The following is an 18,059-nucleotide window of genomic DNA, read 5'->3' as shown; positions in this document are numbered from 1 at the left end:
ACCTCGCGTTTCCGGCTTCTCAGATGCCATGGTCACATTTGCCTTGTATTATCTATATGTAGGTGATACATCATTCTAATCTTGTCTGTAATGATAAGCAGATAACTGCAATAAGATGATCTGTACAGACCAAGTGGCATCTATTATTGGACTTAGTGGCCACTGTGAAAACTGCAGGTTGTAATATAAGTATTAAAGAGGACCTGTCGCCACACAATGCAGTGCCATCTGCAGGCAGCATGTCATAGATCAGGAGGAGCTGAGCTGATTGGTTTATAGTTTTGTGGGGAAAGATTCAGTATAACTTGTAATGTATACGGTTATATTTGCTATTTACACTCCCTGTGAACAGTTATTGCTACAGGAGGGAGAAGTTACCAGTGGCTTACAAGTATCTCTTATACACACAGTAGAGATATAAATGTATAAATTATAGGTTTTACTGAATTTTTCCCCCCACAAAACTATATAGTAATCAGCTCCGTTCCTCCTGCTCCATAACCTGCTGCCTGCAGATTATACTGCATTCCGTGGTGACAGGTTCTCTTTAACATGGAAAATGAAAAATAACTTTACCAAAAATTCTTTAAAAATGTTTAACCCGTTAGTGACCACCCATACGCCTTTTTTACGGCGGTTACTAAGGGGCCTTGAGCTGGGCTGCCGCCTTTTGAAACTTAAAAAAACAAACAAAAAAACCCCCATTATATTAAATTTAAAAAACTAATTCCCCAAAAAATAAATGTTTTTTTTTTCCATTGAAAATGTTTTATTCATATATAATTTATTTATTTATTTATTTTTTCCTCTTCTCTCTTCCCTTCTCCCTATTTCTTCTCAAGGGAGTTTTGGGGGGAGGAGGGGGTGGACGCATCGCAGGGTGTGATGGGGGTAATGGGGTTAAGGGGAAAAATGGTGATAATTTATAAGAAGGATGAATTAGCATTTTGTGTACTCTTTGTATAGTAATAAAGATGTTAAATTAAAAAAAGATAATGTTTTTTAATGGGGGAAAAAAGTTATGGGTCTTAGGATGTGGTGATGCAAACAGATTTTTAAATATTTTATTTTTTTAAAGGGTTATATTGAACAAAAGTAGTAAAACATAAAATGAGCTATGCATTTGGTTTCGCTGTAATCGTACTGACCCAGAGAATACTGATATTAAGTTATTTATGCTGAAAATGAATGGCGCAAAATAAAAACTTAGTATTGGCAGTATTAGTTTTTTCCCATCTCCCTCCCAGAAAGGGATAAATAAAAGTTAATCAGAAAGTTATGTTTACCCCAAAATGGCACCATTAAAAACTACAACTTGTCCCTCAAAAAAAAAAGGGAAGGAAAACCCTTGCTCAGTAAGGCCAAAAACAGGGGTTAACATAAAACATGATTTAAAGAGAACCCGTAACCACAAAATGCAGAGCAATTTGAAGGCAGCATGTTATAGAGCAGGAGTTGCTTTTATGGGAAAATTGTGTGTAAAACCTGTAATTTTATACATTTATATCTCTATTTCTGAGGGAGGTGTTATCGGTACCTGATGGCATTCTCTGTGTAACTGTATATATACTGAGATAGCGATCAGTTTCTGATAACACTTCCCCATGAACAGTGGTCAGAAATAGTAGAGATATACGGTAAATGTATAAAATAGAGGTTATACTGAATATATCAATCTGTTCAGCTCCTCCTGCTCTACAACATGGTGCCTGCAGATTGCACTGCATTTGTGGCGACAGGTCTTCGCACTGCAAACCATTCAGCAAAGGATGTATACAATAGGCCATTTTCTGATGAGTCACAAAAATACATTTCATTACTTCTCTGTAATGACCTCCATTATCCCGGGGCTGCTTCTGAGTGACTGTGAGACAGTTGGGAAGCAGATTCTCATTTACTTTCCAAGACTTTACTACTGATGACCTATCCCAATTATCTGATCGGTGGGGGACCGATACCTATTGATCAGCTTTTTGAGAAGGCAGCGTTGCGTAAAAGTAAATGGGGTTGAGCGTGATACCAAGCACAGTCTCCATACAATGTACGGCACATTGCTTGGTGAGCACAAAGAAAGCTGCGGTGCCTACAGACTCCCACCAGTCAGCTACTGATGACCTATCCTGAAGGTAGGTAATCTGTATAAAAATCTCAAAAACCCTTTTAAGTGCTCTGTTTGGGGCCTGACAAGAATCCTGTCTGCAGGACTTTTTTATGCTAAAAAAAAGCAGCTACCTGCACAGAAATTGGACAGAACCCTCTCTAGGGGGGCATATGCACTGGAAAGAACTAGTGGTGGTGTGAATGTGGCCTGATTTTTGTTAGTCCCAGTAGCATGGAGGCTTATATATGAGTAAGGTCTATGCTTATAGCGGGGGAATTGTAATTTTCTGGTGTGTAACTCATATGTGGGCAGCAAGGTTTTCTATATATAGGTTTCTGATTCACCAGTCTGGAATTGGATCATTTCCAAACATTCAGAATATAAACCTTGCCCCATGTAATAACAGAATGTGTGTGGTGTCCAGGCTTTTTCACCACATCTCATGCCTGAAATGTTTGGCCTCTCAGGGATTTGTCCTGTACAGTGTGTGCCGTGTTGTATGGTAACACCATGGAGTTCCTTGTGCCCTGCACCGTAAATGAGCCTCCACATAGGGCTTGTTCACATTGGTGCTTGGCTTCCACTAATCATTTCAGTTCTGTTCAGTTACAGAAGTACTGGAATCTGTCAGATGATGGATCTCATTGACCAGAAAGGGCTCTGTCAGGCTTCCGTCGTGGTGCCTATCTTTGCACCGGACATGTGCAGCATGCTGTGCTATTTTGCCCAATGTTTTTTAGTGAAATCTGTGGTGGAGACTGGTGTGACAACCCCCTAGTATGGTGCAGTCATGCTGACTTCCATGGTCACAGTTTTACATGCACTACCACAACAGGACGGTTTCTTTCTAAAATGTGCAATTTTTATGTGGATTTTGTTTCAGATTTTCTGTTTAACTCCATTGAAATCTATGGGGGAAAACGACTATACAGATGTAGCCAAACTAAAGCATTTACATGAGCCAATAATCATCCAGATTATCGGGAACAACCATTTCTGTGAAGTCGTTCCCCACAATCTGCCCGTGTAAATGTGCCACCGATGAACGAGTGCTCATGCAGGCACCACCGATCATGGCAGCAATCTGCTGCTCAGAAACCATTATTCACAATAGCGATCTATAAAGGCGGTGGTCTCCTTCACTGAACAAGCAGGAACACTTCCCTCTTGACAATCAGCTGCAGAATCGTCCGTAAACCTGCCTTAAGGAATTGTGGTAACGCATCACTTCGGTGACAAAAGCCATTGAATATAGAAAGAGAGGAGTGTAGCAGCTCTCACCTGCCCTTCCTTTGGTTGTGAGCACGGACAGCCCGTGTCAGGTGCGGGCGGCAATAGAAAAAAGAAGTTGAGAAAATCCAGCTCCACTTAAAAAGGAATAGGCGTTTATTCAGCTTGCGGTTAAAAACTCATCCGAGGATACAAAATAGCAGTCTTGTCTAAGCTTTTCGGGCTACTAGAAACAATTCCAGCCCTTCTTCATGACACCCATGAAGAAGGGCTGGAATTGTTTCTAGTAGCCCGAAAAGCTTAGACAAGACTGCTATTTTGTATCCTCGGATGAGTTTTTAACCGCAAGCTGAATAAACGCCTATTCCTTTTTAAGTGGAGCTGGATTTTCTCAACTTCTTTTTTCTAAAAGCCATTGAATGTATTTAAAAAAATAGTCAATTTTTTTCCATTGTTTTTTCAACACATTAACCTTTCCTTTTAACTTGGCCACTTCTGTACATAAGGTGCAGAATCGCAGTGAACAGTCAATTTCCACAAAGTGGTGGTGATGAGATGACGGTTTGATTGGCACTATTTTGGGGTGCATATGACTTTTTGATCGCTTGCTATTGCACGTTTTGTGACGTAAGATGACAAAAAATAGCTTTTTTTTTTTTACATTTTTTTTTTTTTTTTTGTTTTTTTACGGTGGTCACCTGTGGGGTTAGGTCATGTGATATTTTTATAGAGCCGGTCGATGCGGACGCGGCGATACCGAATATGTATACTTTATTTTTATTTATGTAAGTTTTACACATTGATTTCATTTTTGAAACAAAAAAAAATCATGTTTTAGTGTCTCCATAGTCTAAGAGCCATAGTTTTTTCAGTTTTTGGGCGATTATCTTGAGTAGGGTCTCATTTTTTGCGGGATGAGATGACTGTTTGGTACTATTTTGGCGTACATGCGACTTTTTTTTAAATCACTTTTATTACCTTTTTTGGGAAGTAAGGTGGGCAAAACTTCAATTTTCTCAGTTTTTATTTTTTTTATTTTTATGGCGTTCACAGTGCGGGGAAAGTAACATAACCGTTTTATAGATCAGGTCATTACGGACACTGCGATACCTAATATTTGTAGTGTATTTTATTTTTTTAATTTTTATTTTAGGCACTCAAAAGTTCCTGACCGCGGGGATCAGAAACTGCAAAAAGCACAGCGAACCGCAGGTCTGAATTGACCTGCAGTTTGCTGCGATCGCCGACACGGGGGGGGGGGGGGGTCACATGACTCCCCCTGTCGTTGTGACAGGATGCCGGCTGAATCATTTCAGCCGGCATCCTGTTCAGATTAACCCCTGGGGCGCCGGAATCCCGATTTAAAGTTAGGACGTACGCCCTGAGTCCTTAAGGGGTTAACCTACAAAGATCTGCACAGAAAAACTGCATGTAAAAAAGCACCACCGCCCAAAAAAGCACGTACATCCCCTTTACTATAGAACAACTCTGTACTGGGATGAAGGGATATAAATGGGGTTTTTGCAGGATACATTTTTTGGGGAGTAAACATTATTTATTGAACAAATGACATTAAAAAAAAAAGCATGCACTTGAATATCTACTATAATCTTAATAATAATAAAGTCTCATGCGTGTTGAAGAAAAAAATAAATTTAATGCAGGGGTCCAAAAGATGACATTTGCTCTGGTCACAAAGGCCAAGAACACCCTTGCTATAAATACAGGTTAAAGCCCCATTTTGTGCCCCCCTGCCTGGTACTCTGGGGTGCTGTAGTGGTTGCATTTAGGTCTGATCTATACAAATCTAACCAGGGGGTGGATGAAATAGACACCGTTTGTGGTGTTTCTATGGGGTAGTTGTGGTGACCAGCATCATGTTCCTGCAGCCATTGGTTGCCCGGCACTAATGCACTTTGTCTTCTGTAGGTAAAGAGGACGTACTCTCATGGTACTTACCGAGCAGGTGCAATGAGGCAGATCAGCCTGGTGGGCGCAGTGGATGAGGAGGTAGGGGACTACTTCCCAGAATTCCTGGACATGTTAGAAGAATCTCCTTTCCTAAAGGTAAGAAAGCTGTGTGCAGAATCATTACATTAGCCATATGAATCAAGCAGAGGTTGGGGAGTTTTCAATAGGAGACAGCGCTACAATTTGTGGATTGTTAGTTTTAAGCTATGACTCTTTTTGGTGTCTGGATGGACTCCACTTGAGGCCATGGTGGGTGTCTGCTTGCAGTTTAGCTCCATTTAAAGAGGACCTTTCATGGGGCCAGAAATTATGAAATAACTAGCAGGTTATGGAGGGCACTGCGCAGGGATGTAATATTGCTTACTAGTTTGTCTGGGCGACGCTCAGTTTGCGCGCTGTGCCCCCCGGCAGTTTTCTCGGCTGGTATGCTAATACTGAGCATCGGTACAGGGAGGAGAAGACTGCCCTGTTTCTCAATGGGCGTTCCTTCTCCCTGGCTGTAGTGCTGTCCAATCACTGCCTGGGAGAAAAAAAAAACTCACCTTCTCCCTGTGATGCAAATGAGCCAGTAAGGTACCCAGAAGGGTGTCACTGTTGCAGGAAGGAGCCCAGTCACGCCCACTGCTACTGCCCAAGCCCGCCCTCATGCTGGGATCAAGGAAAAGGGGGGCAGAGTAATGGCTTGAATGTGATGTAGGAGGAGACACATTGTGGCAGGAGGCGTGTCTGGGCTCCTTCCTGCAAGAGCGCTGCCCCTCTGGGCACCTTACTGGTTTATTTGCATACCAGAAGATAGAAAACATCTATTGCTGGGAATAAGGTACTAAGTGCTATCAGGCCATGGCTTTACTGCAATAGCGATTATCCTGGAGCTAAGCCTTGAACGAATCCGTGGCATTCAAAGTGAACAACGGAGGCATTAACCGTGGCGGATGAAGGTGTACTTAGCCTTTTATTGAAGTGTTCTACAGGGTTAGAAAGTCCACATAGTTAGCCCTGGGCTACATGGTGACTGTGGCTTGTAACGCACATGGCACTGGACCACAGCTAATGGAAGTGTATGGGGTTAACGTTGTCTGTCCTGCAAGTTGCCGTAACCTGTTGGCAGCAAAAGTTCTAAACCTGTTTTAACCCACTTCTTGCTGGTGGCAACTTACAGTATAACTTCACCCCATTCACTTTCACTAGTCGCAAAGTTGCTGCAATCTTTGACTACGCAATGTGTAGCTCTGACATTATGGCTGAGCACCTGTAGACCAATAAGTGATGGCAGTGAACCCTTGAACACATTGCCATTCCTTCATCATATAATAGAACAGCAGATATGAAAGCACTTTATATCCGAGGTATTGTTAAGATGGGGAGGGGGTATCAAGTAGTCATAGTAAAGGTAGCTTCATCACTATGTAACATCCCGACACACTACTTCTCAGCCATAATATATGGAATAAACTGGAGCAAGTCTGCGGTTTAATGTGTATGTACTGACTGTGTCCAACCTTCCCTTGATTGACAGCGAACGTTGCCTTGGGGCAGTTACTCAAGCCTTGAGCTCAAGAGCCGCAAGGACAGTGATGACGGTCCTATAATGTGGGTGCGCCCAGGGGAGCAGATGATTCCTGTGACTGATATGCCAAAGTCTCCTTTTAAAAGAAAAAGGTACATAACGGTCTGTGTTGGTAAATGTGACTGACCCCAGATGATCTAGTCCTGCCCTGTACTTCTGTGCACGCAACAAACCACTCCATTTTATATCTTATTCGCATTTAGCCAAAAAGCATGAATCACAGGGAGGGTCATTTTGAGGATGAATCCTTTTAGGCACAGAAGCAGTACCTTACAGGGTGACGGGAGAGTTTTATGTTCCCAGATAACCCTGTGGTCTGCTGACGTACTATATGGTCATGTGCAGTCTTTCAGAAGAGGCTCTAGGAACTATATGGGGTATGACCATATGAGTCGCAGTGGGAATAAATGAACTCATTTAATTATTATTGAATATTATTTTAATAATTTAAATTTATTCAATTAACTCATTGTTAATAATGAAGAATGAATAAACAATTTGGTCCTAATTAATTACATCTCTCTGTGGCTCGTACAGCCATGCCCTATTACGCTTTGATTAGAGCACTACTGTTTCCTACAGAACGGACTGGCCTTAGACTTTACAGGGAAATTTCCTGTTGGGACATGACCAAGGGGCCGCCTGAGCCCTCCTGACAGCTGGGTACATAATGCTTAGAGCATCAGATCGTTAATTAAAGGGGTTCTGCACTTTGTTTTAACTGATGATCTATCCTGGATCATCAGCTTCTGATTGGTGGGGACCCCCGGCGATCAGCTGTTTGAGAAGGCAGCGGCGCTCCAGCAGCGATGCGGCCTTCTCACTGTTTGCCGCAGTCCCAGTGACGTCACGACTAGTATCAACTAGCGTGGGTGGGGCTAAGCTCTGTTCACTTGAATGGAGCTTAGCCCCACCCAGGCCAGTTGATACTAGTCGTGACATCAGTGGGCCAGCGGTAAACAGTGAGAAGGCTGCGGCGCTGCTGGACCCCCGCCGATCAGAAGGATAGATAATCAGTTAAAACAAAGTGCAGAACCCCTTTAATGGGCACTTATCAACCTGGCCAACGGCCGCAAGTGCCTCCTGAACTCAAATTTATTGCCGGGTCAGGACAGTGATGCAGTTGAATACTGTGGTTATGGCGGCAGTATTTTGTATGCTTCTCCTGGGGCAGTATTTTGTGCTGCACTACAGTATTACAGGCCCTGCCATATTCTGATGTCCCTGCTTACTTGTGTTGCCCCATCTTTTGTAAATTTGGACCCGCCCAAAACTAGTCCACTTTTAGATTATTATATTTTTATCCAGGGCATCTTTAAGTTCCCAGTCCGCCCATGGATAGTTGGTGTACTGGATCATTCCTAACCTTAGCTCTTAATTAGGCTTCAGAAAGTGTTGTATAGAGAATAAAAAATCCACTCTCCTAATCTAGTCTCTGGTGTGTAGACATCTGGACAGGTTCATGCACACCACTGTAGCCACTCACTGGCCTCAGCAGTCACATGCTTTCTCCTAACAAATTATAATAGCTATCGAAGATCTTCATTATATCCTTCTACCAGGACTACCAATGAAATAAAAAACCTGCAGTACCTACCTCGAGCTAGTGAGCCTCGGGAAATGTTATTTGAAGACAGGACAAGAGCACATGCTGATCACATAGGGCAAGGCTTTGAGCGTCAGACCACGGCAGCTGTAGGTGTGCTGAAGGCTGTGCACTGCGGAGATTGGTAAGTGATCCCATCTTCTTTCTGCATCCATACACTCCTGCTTTCTTTACATGTGGTTCTGTCCTTACAGAATATGTACTTACCTGTTATATATTTAACTGGTATCAAGTAGGATGCTAGAGGAAATGGCTCAATGGTTTAGGTATTTGAGCTGATCCTATAACCTGTTTTGGAGAAGCATGTATAATCGGGCTTTCTAGCGGGTCACTTCTACCACCAGTTTGTGGTATTTTCAGTGTGTGGAGTAAAGAGCAGCATCTGAATGTCAGCTATGGGGGATTGTTGAAGGTGAGTAACTATGCCTTTTTTAAGTGCTAGGCCTATTTCACATGGCAGTTATGGATATGGCAGGCTTTTCCCCTGCTGGAACAGCCTGCCGGAACCATTAAAGGGGTTATCCAACTCCTTTAATGCCCCTGAACCTCATGCAGGTTATACTTGCCCCACTCCCTGGCACCTGCGTTGCTCCAGATGCTCGCATAGCCTCCGCTGCAGCCTCCTTAGTGTCACCCATGATGCCATGGAGGCTCGTTGCAGACTGCTATTGGCTAAGAGCCCCCCCCCCCTGGATGTTTAGATCCGTGCGGCAGGGAGATGCAACGGCGGCCGTGTGGGCATTGGGATCGACGTGGGTGCCGGGCAGTGGGGAAAGTGTAATCTGTATGAGGGGCCCAGGCATTTTGGGGGGCATTATAGGAGTTGGATAACCCCTTTAAAGCCAGTGGGAAAAAGGCATTTGCCCCCCTCCAACCTATATTCTTAAAATAAAATAAATAGCCCTGGTAAACACCCTTACAACGCCTGCTCTATGCTAGTTGCGGTGTATTTGGTGCCACTCCACCAGTAAGGAGAGGCACTGTCCTTCTCATAAAGCTGCATACATCCTAACTGCTAGTGTCCTTACAGCTATGACATTAAAGGGGTTGTCCCACTTCATAAAATAGGTTTTATCTAATCTATTTACCCCCACACAACATATCTTCCTATCCATGTTATTATCCAAAAGCTACCTTTCATTCAAAAAATCATGTAAAGCGATTCCTTTGTTGTTTTCTGTATCCCATGGATACGGCCTCTTTCGTCCGGCCGCATCGCTGTGCCGCGCCTGCGCACAACGGCTGAACAAGTACTCGGGCCGCCTCTCCATTCCTACAAGTACGCGCACGCCCGCGCATGCGCAAATACAGCAGGCGGGTGCCGGAATCAAATAGCCGGCACCCGACCTCTATGACAGGGAGCGGGACCTTAGGGGTTAACTGCCGCTGATCGCAGCCCCCTATCATAGAGGTCGGGTGCCGGCTATTTCACTCCGGCACCCACCTCCTGCATTTGTATTAACATTGGTGGCGCAGTGCGCCCCCCCCCCCCCCAGTATAATATACATTCAGTGCGGCCACCCCCCCCCCCCCAGTATAATATACATTCAGTGCGGCCACCCCCCCCAGTATAATATACATTCAGTGCGGCCACCCCCCCCCCAGTATAATATACATTCAGTGCGGACCCCCCCAGTATAATATACATTGGTGGCGCAGTGGGAAGTGCCAATGAGGGTTAAAAAAATAAATAAAAAATTAACTCACCTCCTCCAATTGTTCGCGCAGCTGCCGGTCTCCTGTTCTATCTTTAGGACCTGTGAAAGGACCTTTGGTGACGTCACTGAGCTAATCACATGGTCCATTACCATGGTGATGGATCATATGATGTACCATGTGATGACCACAGTGATGTCACCAAAGGTCCTTTCACAGGTCCTAAAGATAGAACAGGAGACCGGCAGCTGCGCGAACAATTGGAGGAGGTGAGTTAATTTTTTATTTATTTTTTTAACCCTCATTGGCACTTCCCACTGCGCCACCAATGTATATTATACTGGGGGGGTCCGCACTGAATGTATATTATACTGGGGGGGGGGTGGCCGCACTGAATGTATATTATACTGGGGGGGGTGGCCGCACTGAATGTATATTATACTGGGGGGGGGGGTGGCCGCACTGAATGTATATTATACTGGGGGGGGGGGCGGCCGCACTGAATGTATATTATACTGGGGGGGGGGGGCGCACTAAATGTATATTATACTGGGGGGGGGGGGGCCGCAAGAAATGTTTATTATACTGGGGGGGGGGCGGGACCTCACATACGGCTCCATGTGGATGACCTCATACACATGAACGAGCACGCAGGGTGAGTCATGAGGAGGCGTGGCCTTCACTCAACTGCCTGAGAACCAGGAAGTTATCAGGACATCTACTGCTGATAAGATTAAAAAAGCAAAGTGGGACAACCCCTTTAAGGAAGCTAGTGCTGTATAGCCATGTCTGCCAAATTCTACAGGATGGAAGCTCGTAGGCCTCCTCAGATATGACAGGGAGGAGAGAAGGATGTGATCTGTAGCTTTGCTTTGTATGCAGATCAGTGCCAGTAATGATCTACAGGCCAACACCTTGGATATCACAGTTATCACTCTTTGATATAAAAAAAAAAAAAAAAAAGTCAGTCATGGAAAATGCACGTGTGTGCAAGGTAATGTTTGGACAACACAGACCATCCTCATGGCTTCCTCCAGCACCAGGAGGGAAGTATAAAACCAACCCCTGCCATGACTATTACCACAAAGTCACATATGTCAGATTTGCAAAGGACAGGTATGTCAGGTCAGGTAATAGATTTTATTATCTTAGCTGATATTACCGGATATTGCATTTGTCACTGCACATGTCTGAATTTATGCGTCAGCGATCCGAACCTTTACTTGTCCCAGCACATGTTTGTATGCTTGACGCCTGCATATTAATTCCTTATCTTTGTGACCTGTTTCTACGCATGCACCTGATTTTATATTCTTGGTGCCTGCGTACTAATTCTTTTTGGATGCCAGCATCACCATTCCTAGCTTAGGGTACTTTCACACTAGCTTTATTCTTTTCCGGCATTGAGTTCTGTCCTAGGTGCTCAATACTGGGAACATAACTGATCAGTTTTATCCTAATACATTCTGAATGGAGAGCAATCCGTTCAGGATGTCTTCAGTTCAGTCTTTTTGCCATTTCAGGACAGAGAAAATACTGCAGCATGTTGCAGTTTTCTCTCCGGCCAAAAAGACTGAACACTTGCCGGAATGCCCAATCTGGCATTCATTTACATTGAAGTGTATTAGTGCCGGATCCGGCATTAAGTGTTCTTGCAAAATGGATCCAGCTTTCCGGTCTGGGCATGTGCAGACCGTAAAAAATGCACCTTTTTTTAATACTGGATCCATTTTTTCCTGGATAACACCGTGGAGATGTCTGACAAATGCCATCAGTTTGCATACGTTTTGCGAAGGAACTGCCTGCCGGAATCCTCTGCCGCAAGTGTGAAAGTACCCTTACCTACACCTGCTGCCATTACTGGTAACTCCTTTATGCCAATTTATTTTAAATCTATTTCTGTTTTACTTGCATTACATGTACCATTAGTTTGTTCACCCACACCCTGATGAAGGCAATTTTTTGTTGGACATTTATACCAGTGTCCCTGTCTGGCTTTATATGGGTGTCTGTATATTATTACTATACTCTTGTATTATTTTAGTTTTCAGAGATATCTTGCTTTGTTTGCTTGATTTAATACTTGACACTTTGCAATTGTTAAGAACTGTGCATTTTATTGTACTTTTGCTGACACCTTATCTCTGCCTTTACAATTGGCTAAGGCTACTTTCACACTTGCGGCAGTGTGATCCGGTGGGCAGTTCCGTCGTCTGAACTGGCCGCCGGATCCGCTGATCTGACGCTGACTGAAAGCATTTGTGCGGATCCGTCTCACAAATGCATTGCAAGGACGGATCCGTCTTGTACATTTTTTCAAATTTTTACCGATCTGCGCATGCCGGAACGACGGATCCGGCATTCTGGTATTCTGAATGCCGGATCCGGCGTTCAGGCATGTCTTCAGTTTTTTTTGCCGGAGAGAAAACCGTAGCATGCTGCGGTTTTCTCTTTTGCCTGGTCAGTCAAAACGACTGAACTGAAGACATCCTGATGCAAACTGAACGGATTACTCTCTATTCAGAATGCATGGGGATAAAACTGATCAGTTCTTTTCCGGTATAGAGCCCCTGTGACGGAACTCTATGCCGGAAAAGAAAAACGCAAGTGTGAAAGTACCCTTATTCTGTGTTTCAGCTCGGAAGTATATAGGTTTATTGCTGTCAGGGACTGGTTTGAGGCGCTTATCGTGACACCCCTTTAGTGTGTTTCACATCTCGTATGTTATATATATATATATATATATATATATATATATATATTTATTAAACACACACACACACACTTACTTTGTGTAAGGCTAGTTTCACATCTGTGACTGTTCTGGCATTACCAAATACTGCTGCCTACACGCCATGGTTTTTGTCTGGCCGATTCCTGACATTCCATGCTGGAACATCCTGCCGGAGAGGACAGTTGCAGATCTGAAATTGGCCTATAAAGCTTTTTATATATTTAGGTGTGTTCACTTGTTATTCCTACACCTCTGCCTTCTCATTTGATGTATTTAGTCTGTTTGTTGAGGTTGTGTAGCACCCTTGACTTGTAAGGCCCGGTTCCCACTTAAGTTATTTGGTCAGGTATTTCCATCAGTTATTGTGAACCAAAAGCAGTAGTGAAGCCTACTTGGGGATACGGTATTGTAACGGACCGTTTCAGCAGACAAGGGGTTAAAATCCGTTTAGGCGTGTGGCGAAACCAACCTCGCCACTGGGTTTTGGAGAGGGCTGTTTAAAAGCCTCTTGCCTCAGGATTATGGCCCATAGTAACTTTAAAGGAGAAAACAGACCGGCCGCACAGCTTAAATCTGTCTGTAGGATTGTATTTTATGTTATTATGCGTTCGGTTAAATTGTATGTTATGTGAGGGCACCCAGATAGCTAATATTATTGTATTCATGTATTCTGAGTGCCATTCACCTAATGATATGCACTCAGACTTGAGCTATCTGGGGATATGTTAAATGTCTGTGTTTGCTGTGGGGGTGTGCCATTGTGTGTTTGGGTGGTGATTCCTGTCCTGTTGTCTCCACATGTGTATTGGTGATCTCCCCTTTGTCCTGAGAGATAATTGGATTGTCTTCGGTCGTCTCCGGGACAGAGGGGAGGAAACCATGATGCATTGTGGGGATATGTTGTATCTGTTCTGTATTTGCAAAACTGTAATAAAAACCAGGCTGGGTGTGCCAGCACGTCAGAGCACTGCTTGACCCTCAACACGGAGCCTTGTCTCGTTATTGGGGGGATTCCCTGTATGCTGTTGGAGACTGATTGCCAGGAGTGTAAGCTGACTGAATGCTTTTCCTGTTCGCCTGCTGACAGCTATTTGCGAGGTTCCAGTTTGGAGTGCTATTTTGTATGCAGTTCGGGAGGTTGGTGTTCTGCAGTAGCTGTGCCTGTCTCTCGGAAAGGGGCATATCGCCTAAACGGATCTTAACCCCTTGTCTGCTGAAACGGTGCCGTTACAAGGCGATATGCCCCTTTCTGAGAGACAGGCACAGCTACTGCAGAACACCAACCTCCCGAACTGGATACAAAATAGCACTCCAAACTGGAACCTCGCGAATAGCTGCTAGCAGACGAACAGGAAAAGCATACAATCAGCTTACACTCCTGGCAATCAGTCTCTAACAGCATACAGGGAATCCCCCCAATAACGAGACAAGGCTCCGTATTGAGGGTCAAGCAGTGGTCTGACTGTATTTCAGGTACAGCCTCTTTTATTCATAAAAAACATAGTACTGCCCACAGGGTTTTGAAATCCAACCAATCAATATCTTACAACACACACAATGCAAGTACAGCAACCAATCGTTCACGCCCCCTAGAGGACCAGAAGGGAGACTGCGAAATCCCCACAATGCATCATGGTTTCCTCCTCTCTGTCCCGGAGACAACCGAGGGCAATCCAATTATCTCTCAGGACAAAGGGAAGTTGCCAATACACATGTGGAGACAACAGGACAGACATCACAATTTAAACACACAATGGGACAATAGAAACACACCCACACAAAATCCTCCCGTTTGGTAGTTTCAAACTACTGAATGATGTCTCTGTGCACCAAATACAGGCAAGATAGCACCGTGTTGAAAAGTCAGAACAGTGTCTGTGAGTTAAAATGGCCGCTATCTATTGTTCTCACCATGTGCTTCATCCAAGCAAGTAAGGCAAATGATGCAATCCAGGGACAGAGGGCTCCGTCCCAAGTGCCTTAAGACCCAATAACTTAAGGGACCATAATCCCAGGGCAGGAGGCTGGCAAACAGCCCCCTCCAAAACACTGTGGCGAGGTTGGTTTCACCACAGGTATAATGGAAAAACTTCCTCCGGTTCTGAGTTTTTTAACTTGCACCTGGTTTTAGCTCACAGTAACTGATGGAAATAACTGACCAAATAACTGAAGTGTGAACTGGGCCTTAGTTGTGCCTGCCCATTTTTGTGCCATTTTTATGTCTGAAGCCAGCCTAAGTGCATGTATATTATTAAAGAGGTATTCCTACAATCCCCATATATCCCCTATCCACACCTATAAACCACAGTCTGTGCCGTTACTTGGTATTGGCGCACAGTAGTAAATGCAGTAGTCAGGGAGTTGCATGTGGCCCACTAAGAATGTAGTCTTCTAGCAGCACAGACACCATGAATGTTTTCAAGTAAATGAAATGTGTAGAAAATAAATGCTGCTGTTTTAATGCATTGTCTTTGTCCACAATTTAGGAATGAGCAGCCCCGGATAACCAAAGATGTAGTATGTTTTCATGCTGAAGATTTCTTAGAGGTGGTACAAAGATTGCAGCTAGATTTGCATGAACCCCCGCTGTCCCAGGTAAGCTCATCCACTGGTGTGGCGTTCAGACTAGTGTCAACATTTGCTCTCTTGCATTCTATTGTTTGCTTTTTATATGTGTGGGGTTTTTAACCCCCTTCCCACCCCAGCCAATTTTCATTTTCCCACCCAGCCATAGCCAAATAGCTGGATTTTTGCTAGACAAGTTGTACTTTTTAAAGTTTTTAATGGTGAAAACTGTAAGAAAAAAAAAATTTGTGTTATTGGGTATGGAAAAAATGCAAATCCGGCATTGTTTTTAGATTTTAATTTTTACAGCGTTCAGTATGTGGTAAAATGAAATGACAGACATATTCTTGGGTCAGTACGATTATGATTGTACCAGATTTTTATTTTCTACTTTCAAACAAATGACCATATTTTTTGCGTTATAAGACGCACCAGCCCGGAGGACAATAAGAGAAAAATATTTTTTATTAAACCTCAGGTCAGACCCCAATGTGAATGACCCCAATCAGACCTCAGATAAGAGCCCCAAAATAAATAAGAACCCCCCCCCCCAACCCTATTTCAGACCTCAGATCAGCCCCCATGCCTCTTATAACATAAAATAAGAGCGCCCTCACACTGCTCAGCAGTAAAAACGTAAAAAATAAAATGTTCGTCATATTCTTACACCTATCCAGCGTTGAGCTCTTCTTTTTTTTTTTTTTTTTTTTTTTTTCAGGGTGTAACTTTTACCAGTTCAATTTTCAGTTGATACAACTTTTTAATTATTTTTCGGGAGGCAAAGTGACCAACGTGCAATTTCTCGTATTGGGATTTTCTTTTTTTCCTTTACAATGTTTACTGTATGGGATAAAATAAATGGTGGTACTTTAATTGTTTGGTCATTTTTACGCACAATACCATTTAGGTTTATTTAATTTATGCTAAAAGTCTGTGTTTCGTAGACTTAAACTTGTGATCATTTTATTGCTTGTACCAGACACTGAAATACTTCTGTATTGCACTGTATAGTGATTTTACCAGTCTCCTTTTAAACCCTGCCAGAGGTTTCACTTGAATGGAAAATGTGCTGCAGTAAGGCCTCTTTCACACTTGCGTTGTCCGGATCCGGCGTGTATTACACTCCGAATCTGGAAAAACGCAAGTGAACTGAAAGCATTTGAAGACGGATCCGTCTTCAAAATGCGTTCAGTGTTACTATGGCAGCCAGGACGCTATTAAAGTCCTGGTTGCCATAGTAGTAGGGGGGAGCGGTATACTTACAGTCCGTGCGGCTCCCAGGGCGCTCCAGAATAGGGTTGTTGCGGGTATCGAAATTTCGATACCCAATCGATACTTTTGTCCCGGTATCGATACGATACCCGGATTTCCGTTTTTTCAATACTGGGCTGCGCTTCTGCCCAGCCCAGTATCTCTGAACATGAGCGCGCTGCTATCGGCGCACTCATGTTCTCTCAGCAGCACGGGGAGAAGGAAGCTGTCCTCCCTCCCCCCTGTGCTGCTGCCACCAATGAGAAGAGAGAGGGGGGGAGGGGCGGGCGCACTGCGCCACCAATGAGGAGAGAGGGGCGGAGGAGAGGCGGGCGCACTGAGCCACCAATGATAGGACTATTCCCATTTCCCACACAGAGCGGCGCCCAGCGATGACTCAGCACTCACCATTAGTCCTGGGCGCCGCTCCGTTCGCCCGCAGTGCCCCATTACTGTCTCCTCTCCTGCTCCACATGCTCCTGATTACTATCGGAGCGATGGGAGGAGACATCAGCTTCACTAGTGGGCGTTCCTTCTCCCTGCGCTGCGATTGGACAGCGCTACAGCCAGGAAGAAGGAACGCCCACTAGTGAAGCTGATGTCTCCTCCCAGCGCTCCGATAGTAATCAGCAGCAGCATGTGGAGCAGGAGAGGAGACAGTAATGGAGCACTGCGGGCGAACGGAGCGGCGCCCAGGACTAATCGTGAGTGCTGAGACATCGCTGGGCGCCGCTCTGTGTGGCCTGATAGTGAAAGTCAGTCTTTAACACAATACAGGAGGCGGGTGCCGGCAGCAGAATCGCATTGCCGGCACCCTGCCGCTGACAGGGAGCTGCGATCAGAGGCAGTTAACCCCTCAAGTGCGGCACCTAAGGGGTTAACTGCTGATCTGCCAGTACCAGCCTCCTGTATAAAGGGGTAATTTATCATTGGTGGTGCAGTGTGCCCCCCCCAACCCCCCATCTCATTAAAATCGTTGGTGGCACAGTGCGCCAGCCCCTCTCAACCCCCCCAGTATTAAAATCATTGGTGGCAGTGGCCACAGGGTCCTCTCCCCTCCCCCTCATTGGTGGTGCAGTGGCAGCTTCTGATCGGAGCCCCAGCTGTGTAAGCCTGGGGCTCGGATCAGTTACCATGACAGCCAGGACGCTACAGAAGCCCTGGTTGCCATGGTAACATCCCTGATGCTGTGTGCACAAGGCACAGAGCAGCAGGGACAGTGTGAAGTCCTATTCACCCTGATGGAGCTGAATAGGACAAGGGATGAAAGATCCCAGGTTCTAGCCCCTAAGGCTACTTTCACACTTGCGTTCAGAGCGGATCCGTCTGAGACGGATCCGCTCATATAATGCAGACGGTGGCTCCGTTCAGAACGGAT

The 18,059-nt window shown here is 44.7% G+C and overlaps 1 protein-coding gene across 1 annotated transcript in view; it reads left to right on the top strand.

Annotated features, from left to right (window-relative positions):
• RSBN1L (round spermatid basic protein 1 like) overlaps nucleotides 1-18,059 on the top strand; it is a 74,370-nt gene that overhangs the window by 40,916 nt on the left and 15,395 nt on the right. The window contains exons 4-7 of the mRNA XM_044280144.1: nucleotides 5,261-5,398; nucleotides 6,819-6,961; nucleotides 8,432-8,599; nucleotides 15,352-15,460. Coding sequence (XP_044136079.1) covers nucleotides 5,261-5,398; nucleotides 6,819-6,961; nucleotides 8,432-8,599; nucleotides 15,352-15,460 — 558 coding nt within the window. The remainder of the gene's footprint in view (nucleotides 1-5,260; nucleotides 5,399-6,818; nucleotides 6,962-8,431; nucleotides 8,600-15,351; nucleotides 15,461-18,059) is intronic.

Source organism: Bufo gargarizans, chromosome 2 (genome assembly GCF_014858855.1).
Source record: "Bufo gargarizans isolate SCDJY-AF-19 chromosome 2, ASM1485885v1, whole genome shotgun sequence".
Classification (NCBI taxonomy): domain Eukaryota; kingdom Metazoa; phylum Chordata; class Amphibia; order Anura; family Bufonidae; genus Bufo; species Bufo gargarizans.
The sequence above is the reverse complement of the archived record's forward strand: the minus strand, read 5'-3'. Positions and strand labels throughout refer to the sequence as shown.